The sequence below is a fragment of the Dicentrarchus labrax genome, unplaced genomic scaffold, assembly GCF_905237075.1.
Source record: "Dicentrarchus labrax unplaced genomic scaffold, dlabrax2021, whole genome shotgun sequence".
NCBI classification, from domain to species: domain Eukaryota; kingdom Metazoa; phylum Chordata; class Actinopteri; family Moronidae; genus Dicentrarchus; species Dicentrarchus labrax.
Genome location: NW_026136706.1, coordinates 15,856,952 through 15,877,540, shown reverse-complemented (window position 1 = coordinate 15,877,540; position 20,589 = coordinate 15,856,952). Strand labels below are relative to the sequence as shown.

General features: G+C 39.5%; 1 protein-coding gene across 4 annotated transcripts in view; it reads left to right on the top strand.

Moving 5' to 3' along the window:
* The window catches only part of atf2 (activating transcription factor 2), an 86,970-nt gene extending 72,589 nt beyond the window's left edge, over positions 1-14,381 (top strand). For 3 of the 4 annotated variants that reach the window (XM_051403799.1, XM_051403797.1, XM_051403798.1), the window contains exons 8-12: positions 1,168-1,290; positions 3,845-4,081; positions 4,761-4,967; positions 8,142-8,247; positions 11,509-14,381. In XM_051403799.1, coding sequence (XP_051259759.1) covers positions 1,168-1,290; positions 3,845-4,081; positions 4,761-4,967; positions 8,142-8,247; positions 11,509-11,738 — 903 coding nt within the window. In that variant the 3' untranslated portion in view covers positions 11,739-14,381. The remainder of the gene's footprint in view (positions 1-1,167; positions 1,291-3,844; positions 4,082-4,760; positions 4,968-8,141; positions 8,248-11,508) is intronic. The other variant, XM_051403800.1, reaches the window with a different exon arrangement.
* The last annotated feature ends 6,208 nt before the right edge of the window (positions 14,382-20,589 follow it).

Sequence of the window (20,589 nt, the reverse complement as noted above, 5' to 3'; positions counted from 1 at the left end):
GCCAAGTAATTTTAGAGTACTATTTTAGTCCAGTGAGTGGAATAACAAAATCACTGGACTGGGTCAAATTACTTTATGCTTTGCTGGGCACAAGTTTACTGTTTGTTACTCACATTTTAAATTTGAAACGTTGTACGGACAATAATTCACATCAGTAAAATTGAAGTCCTTTTAAAGTGACATTCAGATACATTAATACCACATATTTACTTTACTCTACTTGGACAGAGGGGCTATTTACAGCTTTGGCACCTCAGATTTGGCAGTCAGTGCAGAGCTGTAGAGGTTGAGTGAAATAATGGACTACAGAGTACAACTGTGTGTCACTGTCGCAAAGACAAGGGATTTGGCTGAGGCACAGCAGGCTCCAGTCCAGGATACTTCACTGCTATTTGTCCTTGTACAATTAGAATCAACGCTCTTGATTTCTGGCAGAGCAGATAGATGATAGTACTAATGTGTTTCGCAAACCAATTATAACTGCAACCCATGACACTGTCTCATGTAGGAAATATGTTGTAAATGAAGGTCTTGTAGTATTTTTTTTTTAACTCCCCCATGTGGAAGCTTGTCTTGTTGTTCACTGTAGTCCTGATTGTCTGTGTGGAACACTGAGCAGCAGATGATTATCTCCTGATAGCGGCACAGCAGGGAAAAAACCTCTATCTTCCCAGTCTGTGGGGATTGGGAAAGCCGCTGACAAGTAAAGGAGGGCAGAAGTAGATGGAGAACATGAGCCACCAGTGGGCCTCCCTCACACTCGATCACCCCTCCTCTCCCCCCTATCTTTCTATCCCTCTCCAGCTCTCCCCACCTGCCTCTGTCTCATTGTCAGCGTCTGCGAGAGGAGGCCTGGCTCTGGCCTTCCGACTCGTGTCTCTCCATCCTCTCTTCAGCTTCCCTGTCCATATGCTCTCACGCAGGCAGGCAGAGGTTCATTAGCGTGCACACTGCATCTCCATGTGGCGCTGCCTCCACAAAATAACAGGCCATCCAACGTAATGAGGCTGAGATATGAGGAAACTCTGAGAGCCTGCCGTGGCTGTGTGTGTGTGTGTGTGTGTGTGTGTGTGTGTGTGTTTGTGTTACGGGGGAGCGCTGCCTGCCTTTTTACTGCCGAAGACTAATTTTCTCTGTGCTGATCTGTCTCTGTGTCTCTGCCGTCAGCTTGTCAGACCTGTCACCGTAGTGCCTAATGTCCCCGGGATCCCAGGACCTCCCTCGCCGCAGCCGCAGCCGCAGCCGCAGCCGCAGCCGCAGCCACAGCCCGTCCAATCAGAAGCAAAGCTGGTATTAATTATATTTTCTTTTACATCAAATGTTATTTCCATGTTCAGTCTGTTATTTCCCATCTGAGAAAGATAATAACCAAAGTAATGAGTATGCTTGACGGGAAGAGAGCAGTTACTTCCATTGACCAGATGAGGGCGATAGTGAAAGGTGGGGCGTGGATTATTCCAAAAACTGTGTTAGATTTTTAATTAATGCCCCCCCCCCTCAATCGATGGACTGTCCATCAGGATTCTACCATTTAATATTTATTTCATTAATTGATTAGTCAGTTGACATAACGCATAATATTTTTTATAATTATTATATCGTTTAATTAAATAGATTTCAAGCAAAATACTAAACAATTGCTGGTTCTACCATCTCTAAGTAGTAATAATTAAAATTTATAATATTAGCACTATTCCTGCAGCCCAAAGCGCTTCACAAAACAGTGACAATAAACCATTACAATGAATCAAATGGTTGATACCCATAAAAATGCAAAGATTCACTGCTTTCATGCCATAGATGATAGTAAACTTTTTTACATTTTATAGACGAAACGATGAATCAGTTTATTGAGAAAAATAATCTACAGATTAACTGATAATGAAAATAATCATAATTGGCATCCGTCTCCAGCTACTTAAAGTAAACTGAAATATTCCTTATGTTTCTCTGTTGGGAGAAGACAATCGTAGCAGTGTTGTAACCTGTATAAAAAGTGATAGTTGAAGGGCAGGGATATGAAGTGTTGTGTGGGAGATCAGTGGCAATGTGATGAAGCACGGATCACAGAACCTGTAAGTGTTCACAGCATGCTCCGCCTGTGGAAATTAACAGATAAACTGCGGAGAGGAGGTGTGTGTGTGTGTGTGTTGGGAGGGAAGGATTGATCCTGACTGGCGAGGTGGAGGGAGAGGGGGTTGTCGAGGATCATGGGGTACGGAGATGACAAACGTGGAGACAGCGTTGTGCTCAGCACGCCGTCACCGGGGCCAACCAGAGGGGGGCTACCAGCGAAAGCCAGCTGGGGGCATCCTGGCACACGCTCAGCGAGGCACATTAAGTCGGCCTCACCCTGCATGGAACCTTTTGTTCAGCAGAATCCTGCCTGACCTGCATCCCCCCTCTTACTCCCGGCACCTCCCACTGCACTCAGCTCATCAGCAAACACCTAATGAGCCCGCGTCAAGAAAACAGACCCCCGCTCAACCTGCCTGCTCCCCGCCCCCACCCGGCTCTCAGGGGGCGCAGAGACGGCACTTTACAAGGACTGATGATGCTGCAAAGACCACAATAATGATAATTAACTTGCTGAATTTAGAAGATTATGCTGTTAATTAGTTGCAAAATAAAGATAAGTAATATAGTAGCAGATGGTTGAATAACACCCATGAGATGGAGGGTTATTACACTGATGAGGTTTCCATGGCAGAGATGAAATATGAATCTGACTGGCTTTTCCCTCTTTCTATGGGCCATTCCAAGAGAATAATATCTTGTTTCTGCCAGAAGAGCTTCTGGAAGGGTATTACACGATAAACTAATTTGGTAGATAGATTGGTCTGGCAAAGGTAGTTGTTAGAATAATGTGGTCCTCTGTTTTCTCATGTAAATGTATTCCCTCTCACTTTGTTATTGCTTCGAAAGGCTCATTCACTTTCACCTTGTTTGCTCAGTGTTTTGATAGTCTGTGAATCATGGACGCCAATCTGCAGAGAAATAGTTTCTGTGTGTGTGTGTGTGTGTGTGTGTGTGTCTTTGTCAATGCTCAAAAAAGTAAATTTTTTGATTGTTTGGCTGACATTATGTGCTGTGGATGTGCATCACCTTTGGTATCCAGATAATTTTGCAACCTAAACATATGTTAAATAAATGTGAGTTGTGTTACATGCTTATATTAGATTAGAGTTCATTTTAGCCTCGTTTTTAGAATTATTGTCTTTACTATTTCAGTACTTCTTCATGTCAGTTATTCTTGACTAATGTTTAAAATCATGTGAAATGGAATATCAAAATACTTATATAACTTCTTTATGCACACATATTTATCAGCTGTTGAGGTTTGTTTTGAAATTTCTTTTGTTTTCAACACAGTAGGTCTTTATAGACTGCTGAATGTGTTCGATGTAGGCTGAGTAGACCAGCGCTTTGATTTTTGCCGGACGTGGAATTTCTTTTAGAAATACAGGAAAACATTTAGGCCTCATGCTTAGTTTGTTGTAGTCTAATTAATGTGTTTGTGTTAGATTAATATCATTAAAATTTAATGAATACTTGCATTTGCAGGTAATTATAATAACCTTAATAGCTAATCTGTTGCTCAAAATACATAGTTAAATATAGGTATGTTGTTAATGTAGAGTAAAACATGCCTTAACAACCAGTGAAAATAAACTTTGATATTCTACTTCAAAAGTGTTACCTTGAATGATGAAGGATAATATAGCAGAAATATCTACTGTCCACATGACCTCCTTTTTACTGTGTTTACATAACTGAATATAGTTTACCAACCATTTCTTTGCAATTAATAATTGTTTTCCTCTGTGCCAAATTCTCTTCCCAGAAACTGAAAGCCACATTAAGCCAGCAGCTTCCTCAGGTAACCAATGGAGATGGTGGAGAAGTCCAGAGCAGTGCTGTAACCCACACCGCCGCTCCCGCTTCTCCTGCTCCGCCTCCGACTCCAACTCCAGCCCCGCCCACGGTCCTAAGTCCTGCTCCGACTCCACACCTGCCCACGACTGAGGAACCTTCTCCCCATTCCCTTCAGCAGCCAGCCACCTCCACCACAGAGACACCTGTACGTATTCACAACTTCACAACAGTTTGTATCTGCAATCTGTTGGTGTGTGCACATGAAGCATAATAATCCAGTTTGTTCCTTATCAGACCATGTTATCATGGTCAAAGAATACATTTTTAGAGTCATCATTCAATTTAAATGTGTCTCACAAGTGCAGACAGTATGTAAAGTAGGAGTAGGACCAATTTTTTGATCAGATAGTTTCTCATTTAAATAAAAATCTTGCCAGTTTTGAAATTATGTTTGTAGAGAAATGTTTAGTATTTCATACAAACACACAGGTATAGGTATTTTAGCAGTAGCATCAAACATACAAACAATACCCAACCTGAATCTGTAGATCGATGTGCTTTCATCTACGTCTGACAATTATTCCTGCCTTATTATAAAGCCTTTTGTAAGCACTGCAGCAATAATATAATACATGATGTTAAGATGACCTGAAGCTGGATTTGATAATGTTACATATTTCTGTGTGTAAACTGACATGTCCGATTGGTTACTTGGTGAAATTACTTTCTTGATCTGCATGTAAAGGCAACTAAATTTTAACTCCAGTATTTTTATTTTACCGGTACAGTTATTCACTGTGCAGTATTCAGTGCTGCAGGACATTACAGATGTGGTGGTGGTTTTGTTCTGCTAGTTATTGTTTTGTATTATTATTGTGTTTCAGGCTTCCCCAGTGCCCCCTGCGCAAAACCCTCCAAGCACAGGGGGTCGGCGGCGCAGAACCACAAGCGAAGACCCCGACGAGAAGCGACGCAAGTTCCTAGAGCGTAACCGGGCTGCAGCCTCTCGCTGTAGGCAGAAGAGGAAAGTGTGGGTCCAGTCTCTGGAAAAGAAGTCTGAGGACCTCAGCTCCATGAACGGACAACTACAGGTGCTCTTTACGTCTTCCCTTCAGTTACTGCATGTAACAAAAGCTGCTTCATCTGTCTTTGTTTTTGTGCTCTTGTGCATCAGTGCGTCAGTGTGTGTATGCATGCATGCATGCATGCCTGTGTCTGTTTATCTTCGTGTGCTGTTGGTGTAAGCGCATGTACACAGACTTTTTCCTTCTGCGGTGATGAAGTCATTAAAGCCGATTAAGAAGACCTGCCGTGTGACAGCAGCGGTGTGTGAGCCCTTTACATCGATATGTCCCTGTCAATAAAGATGTATCCTCCAGATGTCAGCCGCGCACAAGCGTGTCTTCGCTTCTGTCTCAGCAGTTTACTGAATGGCCTCAAAAATCTCCTAGGGAAAGGTGTCTTTTTGAACCTTCATTTTGCTGGAAGCAATTAGGATCTGATGCTGACAAGTTCGAAACAGTTCATGTATCTGCTGTCTCTGTTGATAAGTGTGAGCCGGGGGTGCGGCACATCGGTGTTCCAGACAATTAAATGAGATGTGGTGTTTATTTGCTCACTGTCTCATTTTTCTATGAAATCAGAATAAGATGTGGAGGGTGGAGGAGGGGACAGACAGCAGTGCAAAAGAAATGGGTTCATGTCGTTAATATTTGGTTCAAAAACAAGTTATCACCACTTGTCATGGGTGCACTTTTATTTAAATGTAGGTAGATAAAAAGGGGGGAGGAAAGGTGTGCGAATGGGGTTATAAACAGATCGATTCACTGTTAACTACAAAGAAGGGAACAACATGTGGCAGAGAATAAAAGGGCGCTTTATATGAAGGCATTAATCAGCTGTGCAGTTTTTGTTAAAACCCCCATGCTGACATGGCCCAGCTGATCAGTGAAACTGCCTCTAATGATGCACAATTATTTTAACATCATCCTTAACTGGCTTTTTAATGAGGTGTCAGACCAGGCAGCTCACAGGGCTCCCAGCATTACCCAAGGCCCATTTGCTCAATTTCGATTAATTCACAAAGTTAGAAACAAGTTTAACTCTCAAAAGTCCAGTTTAGTTTGAAATTCCAGGTGTGATGCAGTTTGATGTTGCTGTAGCTGGAGCGTCAGTGGCGGTATTACTGTCATGGTTTTTACTTCATCCTCTAGTCTAGTCTAATGAAAATCAACCAACCACGTTGTATTCACTGCTAAGCTGTTGTTTGCTTTTTGTATTGGATGTTGATATTTCAAACTTTTGTGTACAAGTCTGTCCTGTGTGCTTCTCTATGGATTAAAGGGAGAGTTTTAAAGGAACGCCGGTTTTTATATTGGGTGCAACTGGCAGCAGTCATGGTGGAAACGCAGTGAATATGGCATTGGCTACATGTGATACACACGCTCCTTCCAGCTGTGTTTAAATCTGTCTTACAATAGCTCAGCCCTGCCAACACTAGCAAGACTAAACAGATGGAATCAAATAAATTGGCTGCTTTTAGACTAATAGATTAAGCCGCCCATAGTCCTTTAAAGGAGAAGAGAAGGAGCTTAAATCTGCCATTGGGTGTTCCGCGGGGCCCCTGGCCGCTCTAAATCCAGTTAAAGTCACCTTCAGCGTAATGTGGCTCCCTTTTACGACATGCAGAAATCCTCAGCTCCCCTGGGAGCTGTAACGACACGAGTGTGTAAATCTCAGCAGCATCTACAAAGTTGCACTGACAATCCGAGCAGCTCACCTCTGACAAATGTGCTGGTCGGTAGCCAGTGAAGGCCCATAATTATTGTGCAGGAAAAACATAAATGAAGAAGTGCATCACACTTTATTCTGAATTCATTCATTGTGTTGTGTTACTTTTCCCTGTGTTTGCTGTTTCTCGTGGGGGAAAATATGAGTTCATGTGCAGTAATTTAGTGGTCTTGTACTTACTGTACAGAGGAGGTCTTGAGAATTTAAACCCTGTGAACCCATTAATAATTGGCATTAAGATCCTGTGGTGAATAAAAGGTATGGCTATTTATATAAAGAAGGGCCAAAGCCACGTTTGACCTGCAGTTTGGTGTACAGTATATACTGAAGTCAGCATTTAGTGTATATATCTGTATTTCTTATTTCTCTTAATATCCCATTCAGACCTCAGAAGCTTTATTCTAGCTCCCTTTCTTGGGTTCCGACTAGAGCTGGACCAATAGGACAGGCCCATGCATCTGCTGATATTTTCTTTTTGCAGATACATCAGTATGGGCCAAAGTGTAACAACAACCGTAGTGAAAAGCTTAAGATGTGAAACAGTTAAGAAACAGTGTCATCGTTACAGTGATGCATACATACAGTTTGTCCACCAGAGAGCACTAACACAATTTTCAAACTTTAAAATACCCCGCTCAATACATATCACAATTATTAAAAAAACTAAATTCTAATCCTAATTGAAAATGTTGTGTTCCATACATTGTGTCTTTATGTAAAAGAACAAATTACTAACGGCTGATGCATTGTTTTTTGGAAGTCTCAAATATCAGTATCAGTCAGACTCTAGTTCAAACATACGCTTAAAGTCCTCCTTCACTTAAAATTATGTTTTTCTTCTTGTTCCTACAGTCAGATGTTTGAGCTTCACTGTGCAGAATGACACTAGAAGTTTTCACATTCATCTGCTGAAAGTGGAAAGTTTCTCTGTGCTCACTGAACATCTGATTTAAGGGGTGGGGCTTAAGAGCATGCTTTGTAACATCACAAATAGTTTGGAAGTCAACTCTAGTCCAGTATTCAACTTCTACAAGTGTGATGTAGAAACCTGTAGCCACCAGTGCACAAACACTGAGAATGGACTTTACAGTGAAGTGGGAGATATCTTGTGTCCAACAGGAAAACTTGCATATTCATAGATTTGGGAATTTTTAATGAGGCTGAAGGAGTAGGATTTAAGGATTTGAATGTGGAAATTATACTTTCTGGCAGGAAAAACATATCAGATGCGCATTATTGTTCCAAGCATTATTTGTACATATGACCTATGTCTGGAGGGGATCTTTAAACTTAGTTATATTTTAATTATCTGAAATCTGACCTCTAAATGGTTTCGGAAAATATATATATTTTTTTTTTACAGATTTGAACTTTATCCACATGTGGTCTGTTTGTCTTCATGTTGTAGTCTGGCGTACTGTGTGCTCCAGAGTGACCATTTTATTGAGTGCTGTTGTGTCTTCTCTCTCCCAAAGAGTGAAGTCACCCTGCTGAGAAACGAAGTGGCTCAGCTGAAGCAGCTTCTTCTGGCTCATAAAGATTGCCCTGTAACCGCCATGCAGAAGAAATCTGGCTATCACAGTGAGTAATGCTCCATTATTCTCAGCCCGAGGCTTCCAGTGAAACGCTGCTAAAATGAGCTCCAGCAAACCACTAGAAGGACATGTCTTACTTAAGGCCAAACAGAAAGAGCTATTGACATATTAGATCACTTCTTCTTTTTGTTTTAGAAAAAACTCTGCAAAACTTTAGATATTTATGGGCTTTGTTGTTTCAGACAGATTCTCGCTAGCGGCATTGTCCAAGTCCTTTCAGGAGGCCACAGGTGTTACCTGCAAGAAAGTGGTTTTTTCTCCTCATTTGACACCTAAATAAACATTTGTCAGATCAAGCTGAATGTCTGCAGGAACAAAAACCAAATGCTTGGTTGTCAAGAAATGGATGAGAAAGTATGATCTCTCTCTTTTGTAACACCTACATGTGGTAATTAAAATGTAACTTTGAATTCTTTTAGCTTACCTACAATGATCATCTTTATGAATTCTGAGTATAAGAGAATATTCTGCAGTTTTCAGCTTCTTCATTTAAATTTCCTGATGTCAGCCTGTATGGTGTCATCTCCGTGCCAGCTCTTGTTCAATCACATGGTCTCGTTTAGAATTATATCACCAATATTTCTTCATTTCCTGAGACTGGGGCTCTGTCATTCTGACTCTCTGGTCATAACTCACCTTTCCTCGCAGACTAGCCAGTATGCAACGAGAACAAGTGTGCTCCAAGCCACTTTTCCACTGTGCTTTAAACGCCTCCACTGACTTGTATTGACAATGATTGCCTCTGAAATGAGTCCATTAAAGCAGCAAGCTTGACAAGACTGCAGAGCATTCTCGTTGTGGGGTGTCCAGCAAGCTAGGCTGTTCATTATGCATCCCTTATTGCTAACCATCCCACTGACACACGTCATGCGTATTATGGGACTGATGGTTTCCAGGCTAGAGTGGGCTGTCAGAGCCAGGTCTCATTTGGTATCGTCTGGATTGTTTTGGTTTTTTTATTGTAGCAAAATCCACAGATGAATTGGGTCATCTTTCTCATGTGTTTGCTGAGGACGTCTGTCCTGTGTTTCCAGACCTTTCTGAAGGATGACATTTGGAGCACTTTTTACCCTGTTTGGGAAAATATAACCTCATCCAAATACCCTAGTTCGTCAGTTTGGCTCATGATGACAGGTGGGGTAGAGTTTAGACAAGCCAAGAAGGAAAGCCAACTAATGTGAGAGAGACAATAAATGTCTGGTATAGGGCTGCACAATTAATTGAAAATCGCAGAAGCTGCCATTCTTTATGAACGTAATATCATCATAATTTTAATTGTTGGGGTTTTTTTTCAGTGAAAATTAAAGTTGTGATGCAAAAATGATCATTTTGACACTAATTGTGAATCATATCACAATCACTATATCTATCAAAATAATCACAATTTGATGTTTTCACTCTATTGAGCAGGATTAAATGATCCCGTGGTTCCCAACCCTCTTTGTCTGATTTCCGCCCACAGCCCTGTCAGATGAGCTCAAGTGCCCCTTAATCAACGTCACCCATCATGTTCTAAATGTGTTTATTACAATTGATTTTAAACTAGATGTTGCCCAACACTATGGATTATAGAAAAGTGGATATTGTTACAATATCTAAGACAATTGAACTGTCAGTGTTTGGATCCGTTTGGACAAGTTTGCGTTCATGCTACTGACATTTAGGGTGGTAGAAACTAGATAGTTCAACCATTCAGCCTAACATTACTTCTAACATTTCATATCAAATTGTATCCACTAGTCAACTACTTAAGAAGTGAAATAGCTAAAACGATCCAAAACGTTGTAGCTATTTCAGCCGTTAATCTATTTGAACTGTTCATTATTTTTAGCTAACCCGATTAGACATCTCTGCTTGCTTGCAAACAGTTTTTTCACGCACTTTCAATCTCAACACGTAATTTGAGGCTAACTCAATATTTTTTAATTAAATTGTAATTTCTTAAAATTAGTTAAGCCACACCACAATCTTTCCACGTACCCTCTGGCAACTGCATAAGCACACCCTGGAGCACGAGTACCCCTGGTTGGGAATCACCATCAAATAATCTATCTTGCCTAATTAGTAAAGCACATTATTTAATTCTGACTGATCTGTGGCTCATGTAAAGGCCTCATCAAGCCCTCCAGTTTGTGAGTGTTACACATCCCGTAAGGCTACGCTGCCCTCCAGACCTGGTAATACCCTTCATCGTCCTGCCCAGGCGTAGCCATGGCAGGTGGGAGGAAATTACCCAGACTGCCCCACAAACAAGCCAGGACATGCTTTCACTTGGCACACCAAGCTGTCCATCTGCTTACAGCGAACCCCACTTCAGAAATCAAGAGAGCAGAAAGAAGCTCTGGCCACCCAGGGAACCAGAATTTCTGAGTATTATGATATATCAGCAAGCCACCCCTTAATGTCGTTAGGAGTAATAATGTTCACTTGAACATGGAACAAAACCACCAAGCTGATTTATTCGGAGGTTGACCTTCTGCATAGTAAAACAGCAAGGCAGTTTATAGCACTTTGACATTCACTTGCACTAAATCACGCGGTCAAAGTCCAGTCAGAAAGGCAGACGAGGCCTCTAATGTGAAGACATTTGTATTGCGCATTAATTGCTTCTTCTTGCTGTGGAATCTGTATTTTACATTCTCAAATACGAAACCCAGTCATTAATTAGAAAGTGCCATAACAAGTGACTTCAAATCATTAACAATATTAATTATCACTGTGCTCCTTATTCCTTTACGAAACAGAGCATGAGAGTAGAGTCTTTTTTTTTTCCATCAGGATCCAATTAATTCAATGCAACTGCCTAACAGCTGGTGGCATTTCGACTCCAAGTCTTCCCTACTCTCCAGTGTGAGCATCATTAAAATCAGGTGCTGTAATCATCTGTCGCTGCAGTAGTTGGCAAGGTAACAAAAAACAAATGAGAATGCAGTTAGGGGTGGGAAACACTGCCACATGCCCCAGAATGTAATGTACCCTTATGATGTGGGTTTAAATTGACATTGGAGCTTTAATTAAAGGAAGGGGTGCAGAAGTAGCATTATGGGGATTAATGAAACAGTTTGCATACACCACATGCAAATAGCTGTTTTACATCTGATTAGGCCTACATGACAAAGCTTTCCCGAGCCTTTCTGGATCACATCAGGTAAATGCTAATAATTAAGACGGCGGGAAACGGCGGCGTAGGAAAATCCAAAACACTGTAATGAGAGGAGCTTCTTATTCTCTCTTCTTTTCCCGACAGTCTCTGATAAAGACGAGAGCTGCGAGGAGATGTCAGTCCCCGGCAGCCCCCAGAACGAGGCCATCCAGCACAGCTCCATCAGCACCTCCAACGGGGTCAGCTCCTCCTCCGCGACCCCGGCCGCCTCCGCCCCGTCCAGCGCTTCCGCCACCACCACCACTTCAAACCAGAGCACAGAGGAGAGCCAGCCGCGGAGGGGCGCCACCCAGTCTCAGCCTTCAGGGAGTTGATCGTCTCAAACTGTGCGTTTAAGCGTCAACACTGGAGTGCTGTCGCCTCCTCAATCCCTCTGACAAACAGAGGAAAGGGATTCTATCTCAGCTTCAGTTTGGACCGCACTGTTTTTAATTTATTCTTGATTTTGTTTGTTTATGATTGGTCCATTTTGTCCTGCGTAGGCAATGCTTTTGAAAATGCAACGTTTTCTCTGGAATTGATGAAGACAAAAGAACAGGCACTTTAGGTGTAAGATGTAAAACACGTGGTTCTGAGATGTTTTTGTATTTGTGTGACTTTATTTATTAATCTTATATATTTTTTTATTTGAAGGCAGCCTGAAGGTTGATCAGTGAATTGTTAGAGACCATACCAAAGTGTGTTGTGGCTCATTTCTAATTAGCTTGCTGGTTTGTTTTCATGTGTTTTTATAAGCACTATCTTTATGATGATGTTACATAGAGAGCAGTGACTTTTTTTTAATAATTTGCTTTTTCCATTTTGCACATTTTGAGAGATGACGGGTTTACAGTCACGTGAAAAAGTAAGTGCGCCCCAAATAAATGTGTTTAGACATGGAGATATTTGAGCTTAATTTGAACAGTGCATGGATTGGGATGGGATGGTGTGCCAGGAGAAAACCCTTTGCTGTCTGCAAAGCACATCAAGGCAAGGCTAAAGTTTGCCAATGATTATCTAAGCAAGCACCAGGATTTCTGGAACAATGTCAAAGATACAGTTGTTTGGCAAAAAATCAAAGACCGCATTTGACCAGAGGAACCTCATAGCTACTGTAAAGCATGGTTGTGGCAATGTGATAGTTTTGGGGCTGCTTTTGCTGCCTCGGGACCTGATCGACTTATGATCATCACCGTCATACCAGAGAGTGCTTGAGGAGAATGTGAGGCCATCTGTTAGGAAGTTAAAAGTGAAGAAGTGGACCTTCCAACGGGATAATGATCCAAAGCACACCAGTAAATCCACAAAAGATGGAATGGCCTAGGCGAAGTCCAGACCTGAATCAGATTGAAATGCTGTCGGTGATTTGAAACGAGCTGTACATACAAGAAAGACCTCAGTTGAAAGTTCTGCATGGAAGAGTGGGCAAATATTACTCCCAGTCACCATCAAAGGCTGGTAGACAATTATTGGAAACGTTGACATGAAGTTGTTTCTGCCAAATGAGGCAATACGAGTTACTGAAACCAAACCAAGATGAAAATAATATCTTTATTGTGGAATAAATTATTTTCTTTTGTTCAATTAAGTCTCCTCTTATCTATAAAGTTTCAGCGAGGACCAAATATTAATGGGTCCATATGTCAAAAAACGTTTCATGGGGGTGTCTGTAGTTTTTCACATGACTGCACGTTTTTTTTTTTGGGGGGGGGGATTTTAAACAGTCCACATGTTAAGTACTGGCAGCTTTTTAGAAGTAGATTTGAATAACACATTACACAAATGTAAATGGCTGAATCAGATTTTTAAATTTGACAACTTTTCTGTGAGATCAGCTGTAGTTGCATCGTGCAGTTTGAATGTTTGTACAAAATAAAAAATGAAAAACAAAAGTAAAGAAATAGTCTTAAGGAGGTGAGCTGGTTAGAAATGTTTGTTATTTCATTAACATTCCACCTGTAGTCTGATTGTTCCTGAAGCAGTGATTGTAGGATTGCAGTACCTTTTTCCATTACTCAGTCATGGTGATGTTGACTCAGTGCCATTAATGTTTTTGTATAAATTACATCTGTACATTTTTAATGCAGATTAGCTTTAGTTGATCGCTGTTCTCTCAGATTAAGGGTCTCATGAACATAGTTTCTCAGTTTTGAAAAACCTTGCTTTGTATACTGTCTTTGCTTTATAAGTGACTGTTTATGGCTTCAGTGTCTAACGCAGAACACTTAAGGACATTATGCTGTTTTCATGATTGCAATTCTAGAGGACGTTTTTAGAAAACATTGTAAATAACATCGATGATACATTGTATGTGATCTTTCTAGGTGTTATGTACTTTGTTTTTTTTTTATAGAATAGTCTGGATTCAGTAGCTGAGCCCTGTTGATCACATTAATGTTGTAAACTGATCTGAACAATGTTTCAATCATTAGGATAGGCCTCTCCCGGACTCGATACATTGTCATGTAAGATTAAAGCATTCAGATGTGAACTGGAATCGCATCATATATATTAGAGTAACACTACTACTGCTTGTAAGAATTGTGAGCATTTCATCATTGAAATAATAGTAGGAAGCAAATCACACCATTAAGTCAATTTGCCTTTTTCTCTTAGTCTGTACTGGCTTACTACTGTGTAGTTTTACGAGAAGCTAACACATTGTTTTATTAAAGTATGATTTTTTTTTAAATTTTACTGTTATGTATTATCTGCATGAGATAATAATTCTCCGCGAGAATTTAACTGTTTATTCGATAATGTCTCAGTCAGATAAATATCATTAAACAAGTTGTTTCAACTTGAGTTGTGGCTCTGAGTTTATGGAAGCTTTGGTTATTTCTTTGACCTCGGCTTAACTGCTAAAAAAAAGGGGGGGTGTGATACTGTGTTGAAAGTGTACTTGTAACTTGTGAAAGTTCTGTATAAAGTTTGAATTGATAAGTTGTTGTAATAAACCTTTTAATATCTCTTTAAAATCTGGTTTTGCTTCTATTTAATTCTTCAGTCTGATTTCAAAAGAATGAGCTATAAATGGAAAAAGAGCTGCAACTATTAATTGATTAGTTGTCAACTATTAAATTAATTATTTTGATAATTAATTAATCGTTTTGAGTAATTTTTTAAGAAGATTGTCCAAATTCTCTGATTTCAGCTTCTCAAATGTGAATGTTTTCTGGTTTCTTCAGTCCTCTGTGACAGTAAACTGAATATATTTGGGTTGTGGACAAATACAGAACATTTGAGGACGTTACCTTGGGCTTTGGGGAACAGAGATTGTTGAAATTGACATTTTTCACATTTTTTTTTACATTTTATGGACCAAACAATTAATTTAGGAAATTAAAGTTAGTTGCAGCCCTTGATGGAAAGAAACTAAATATTTAAATCGTTCAGACAAATAAATGGCCGTACTTTATGTCTAACAATAAGATGATGTCTGTAGTGGACGAGCCTAGTCCTCAATGCTTAACCAGCTATTACAAGAGGTCAGTGTCTCACTGTAGCTTTCACATAAACCTGTATATTGTGTATTATATTGAATTGATCTGAGGTGCTGAAGACTACAGCTGCTGCACAAAAATATTTCTTGTGGTGTATTCTGCCACCTTGTGGAAGCTCTAGAGTTGGCCATGTTTGTGATGAAATATTAGTTTCTCCATAACTTTATAAAATACTTTACCACAACTAAAGGGAACTCATGGAAGATGCTAGGGAAAGTCTTCTGAGACAGATTTAGTGATTTTAGTGTTTGTCTTCTCAGATCTTTACTTAAGTAAAACAACCACAATATAAAAATCTACCTATTTAAAGACAAAGTCCTGCTTTAAAAGGTTTACCCAAAAGTACAGAAATATTATAAATGTAGTTAAATTTACTTTTAATTTATGTATTTGCTATGAGTACAATTATGAGGTACTAGTATGTAACCTTAGTTCATATTTTATATATATATTATATATTCAGATTTCATATCCACTATATTTGCATATTAAGATTTCCAATTGAAAATAGATAATCAACTGATTAAATATGATGCTTTGTTATTGTACATAAAGTAATTAAAATAAGATAAGATAAGATAAGATAAGATATACCTTTATTAATCCCCAGTAGGAGAAATTCAAATTACACACAGCAGCATTTAGGAAAATACCACAATAAAAAAAGTACAGTGTACATACAATAGTATCACAAATAAGAATATTATAAAATATAATAGAAAATAGAAAACTACAAATGAAAAATATATACTCTATATGCAATGTGCAGTGAATATGAGCTCCATCCTGACTAGTTTTTTGTTTTCTGCTGCCTTTACTATATTAAGTTTAAGATAATCTATTGTTATCTTGCACTGCTCTATAATAGCAATGTACGGTATGTTTTTTTTTTTTTTACTTATTTATATTATTTTAAAGTCATATATGTGTGTTTCTTTTCATATTGCCTTGTATATCTTTAAGATTTTGACTCCAGGTGGTTTTATTCTTGTAATGTAAAGCTCTTATGAAAATGTCTTGCTGTTGAAAGCCACTATACAAATAAACTTGCTTTACTGAGCCAACACTGAGCTGCCATTTGCCTTTCAGCGTACTGTACACAAAACACAGCTGAAATGGAGTAACCTAGGTGATGCTGACGTGGACAGAATATGAACTCCTCACATACAGCTGGAAACGGGTATACAACACATAAAAAGACTCAAAAGATTGCAACATGGGATTATTTAGGGTTAGATGAAACAACAATATTGTCACTAAGAGGTAACTATTGAAATGTTCATCAATTTATTGACTGAACTTGCATGAAACCTGCATTTATTGCACGTTTTCCCTTTTGCAGTAATAGACTGAAAGAGATAATATGAATACTGTATGATAACAAATGTTAAAATGAGCACAGGATGATCCCTATAACTCACAACCCAAATGTTTCTCTGATTAATCCACCAGCACCAGCTCTGAGTGTCCAGCAGGTGGCGATACATCCAAACCAATGCGTCAAATACAAGACTTAATAGATGTGTCTACTTTTAATGGTAACAATATTCAGATTATAGTTGAGGGTACTTCTTTGTTATTGAAAACAAACAAGATGCTCAAACTGAAGACGTATTCAACAAACAAACAAAAAAAAAAAAAACACAAATTCAGAGTTTTAATTATTCAACTTGTATAATTTCAATTGGAGACTGTTTTCTATAAGGTGTCATCATCAATCATGATTCGAAAATAATCTCTTTGCTGTCATTCAGTTGTTCAGTGTTTTTCTTTATGTTTTGCAGAGACCGAATTTTGCCTGCCAACACACCGACGCTCCCTAGCAGTGTTTAACTAGGGCAGCCTTGATTAGCTGCTGATCACAGAGGGGCGAATTGTAAATGTTACTATGTAGGTCACAGCATTCGTGAATAACAACACATTTGGCTTTATGCTGCATATTTACAAAGCCACCGATGCTACAGAAGGGCTCCTCATCTTTGAAGTTAAATCAAAGGGGGAGAGAAAAAGGGGAGCATCACAGATATTTTTCTATTCTTTTTCACCTCCACATGCAGACTATTAATTTTGATTGTTTGATTAATTAAATTCCCCCTTGGCAAACAGCTCTGCGTTATTCATTATTCACTCCATGATGATTTCAATGTTAATTTGATGAGGTTTTCATTAATGAATGCATGGCATTTAGAGGTATCACCGTTTTCTGGCTACTGCAGCTGAAGCTTTCAGACAGACAGCAGTGTCCTCTGTGGTCCACACATTGTGAAATAAAACAGCATCATCAATTAAGTTGCTTTTTCCACTTCAAACACCCAGCAACAGTCTCCATATTTCACAAAATTATGAGCCACACATGGATGTGTAGCCATCACATACGGCAGAGCCTAATTGGGAAAGAATGGCAACAGAAATAAAGACGGCCAACGTACTAGTTGGGAGTCTCTCTGTTTTACCCTCCTGATAAATGAGCAGGATAATAATGTGGAGCTGATCTGCTGACAGGCAGGCTGCTCCAGCTGTTCCCATAATTCGACAGGTATTACGCTTTGGCCCTTAGCAGTCTGCCTCAGCAGACTGGCACTTAATTAGGCAAGGATTAAGGCCAAACAGCCTCATTTACGTGAATTGTATCATAAATACAAACTGGCTATCCTCTTTCCTTCAGGGGCCATCAGGGGTAAATTTTTAAAAAAACGCAGAGGTTTGCTGAAAAGAAGATGCTCCAGGCCTTAAACTCCAGATTTCTCAACAATGAAAGGTCTTTCCCCCTGCTGAGGGGTGCTGTTTTCGAGCACACGCTTTAACCCCTCGAATCCATGGAGACACAGATGAAACAGCTTGATTTACATTTAATTCAGATTATGTAAATATACTGGTTGTGTCCCAAACCAAACATGGGACACAATACAAGCTGCCTGCAGCACCCAGCAAAGATGGCCTCTATTGTTATTCAAATGTGAGGAATAAAATATTTCTTTCATACATGGTCTGGGCATTTAATTGAACTCTTGATGAGATATAACATGTTCTTTCTACAAATACTGATAACCACTCATTATGTTCATTTGGCAACCTCCACATACTATCATACTGAGTCTGTTTGCTTTTACTCTTGATTAGAGGGCAACTGGCTCTGCCACCAGCGATGTGCATCTTTTTAATAGTATTATAGGGGTGTATCAGCTCAGCTATTGCAGGGTGCACTACATTGGTGGAGGCAAATCCCCAGTGGGCATGTGCACGAGCATCGAGTGAGCTCGACTCTGCCAATCCCTCCCCTGGGCACCGGCACTCTCCTGTGCGTCTGAAGGCACCAAGATGTCTCCTCCATTAGTCTCTGCAGACATTAGCATGCATGAAGGTCTATTCATGGCAGTGGGTCTGTTACTGTATGAGCAGATCTTACTCCATCACCAAAGTCTGTCTCCCATGTGAATGTGCTTATTTTGTTATCAATATTTAATGGTGGTCCACTCCACTCTCTGTGGACGGATTATGAAACAATGTGCCCCTGGACACAGACATCTAAAAGGAACCATACCCCTCTTACATAGTAGCCACTAAAGACACTAGAAATTGTAGTTGTTTGGAATTTTTTTCATTATTTGCAGTCAGTTTGCATCGTTATAGTTGTTTTACATCTCTTTGTGGCCATTTTGCGCATTTTTATGGTCATTTAGCATCGTTCTGGTCCTTCTTGTGTCTCTTTCAGATATATTTGCAGGTGAAGGAGGTGTTACATGTATGCTGATGATACAAGACTTCACTTTATGGTCAAACCAGGAAGAAGAATTAGGGATAGTCTTTTCTGGTAGCTTTTGTTGTTTGCTGTGGTAGTGGAAGAATTATCAAGATCCTTGATAGAAGTAAAGGATCTAAATACTAGCAAGTAGCAATTATTATGTATTAACCTACATCTAATCTGAAGCAATGGATCACTGAACAAGCTCGTCACATAATTTCATTCTGTATTTTCACAGTTGTTAGTTAGATGCAGCAGAATAAAAAGTATAATTCTTTCGTCTGATGTGTAGAATAAAGTAACATAAATTAAAACGATGCATGTACATCACTTGAGGTCATATACTTCCTCACTTTCCACCACTTAATAACTGTTTATAGATCCTGTTTTTCGACCCCTGACCCAAAGAAAGTCATTCTTCTTGCCTCAGCTGTCACATTAAGCCTACTGTATGTTGTCTGCAAAACACTGCCTCGTTTTTCACCACAACTAAAATAAAGGATCATCCCTTCCCTCTCATCCGTACAGTGGCCTCTGGGTAAGTGACTTTAAAAATGATTGACAACTTCCTGAACACGACATGTACTGACTCCAGCTGACATTTCAGAGATGTTATGTTCTTCCTTTATGGGCTGTATGTCTTATATCTGATCCTGGAAGAGGGATACATGTCTGTCTGCTGCTTGGTTATATCTCTTAATGAGGTATTTGGTGGGAACCTATCTCTTTTTTTATCAAGAATAGAAGATTGAGGGACGTTATTTTGGTGAGTGAATACAGTTATAGCTACGGCTTTGAGAAACTGGTTCTCCAGCACATAAACATCCTTGCAAGCCTGGACCCTCACCAGTCTGCATTCAGAATCAAAAGTGATGATTAAACCACCCAGAAGATCATTGGTACTACCCAGCGTCAGTGATATTACTTAGGTTCCTGCACAGAGCCCAAAGGAGACTAAAAGACAGCCCCAGCCACAGCCTGTTCACCCTGCTGCCATCTGGGAAGAGGTACACAAGCTTCCACAGCCGTAGCACGAAACTTAAGAACATCCTCTTTCCTGAGGCTGTGAGGCTGCTGCATTTATCCTCACCACTTCATGAAAAACTGTTTTTTATGAACATGAATTTGAATTGAGGATAATTAATTAACATTCTCAAAATGTTTTATTTGAATACATTTTAGGTGCTTGAAGATGTGAAACAGTATTTGGCAAGAAATTTTTTAAAAATATATTATTTTAAAACTAGCAGAATTAAATGTTTTTCCATATTTCTGACCACAAAATCATCCTGTGAACCCTTCGATTCATCTTGTATCCCTTATGGAAGTCCACTGCATTTCAGTATTAATCCACAGGTAAAAATATACAGTTTACTCCTGTTTGAGTAACATTTGCTAAAATCTACAATGCCCTGCTGTTTTAGGAAATTATTGAAATCATACTTTATGGTTGTAATTTTAAACATTTACATTTTCAGGAGGAAGAAATGGGCTGCGGGACACAAACAGGTCATTCAGAAAGTACCGAGAGTCATTGTTGATTTGATGTCAGTAAGAAAACTAGAATATCTACAGCCTTATCTTAAACTATCCACGTTAGCATCTTTTTTTTGTGCTCAAGTAAAATCACCAAAGCGGCTGTCTTCTCCACTGTCATTTCACTTTCTTTGTTCATTATTTGAAGGCAAAACTGTCTTGATGTTTGTTTCTGTTTCATAATTCATAAACATCGATTCACAGATGACAACAGCACTGGAACTGTCTTCTGATCTCAGCTTGAGGACAATTTATTTCTAAATGATTTTAAAATGTGCTGTCGAAGGTGCCTCCTAAGTGAAGTGTTGATTGACCTTTTCGCTTCAACATGCTTACACAAGGGAATCTTCAAGTGCTGATCAGCGCAAAGCCTTATTGATTGTCAGACACTTCAGCAGGGATCTG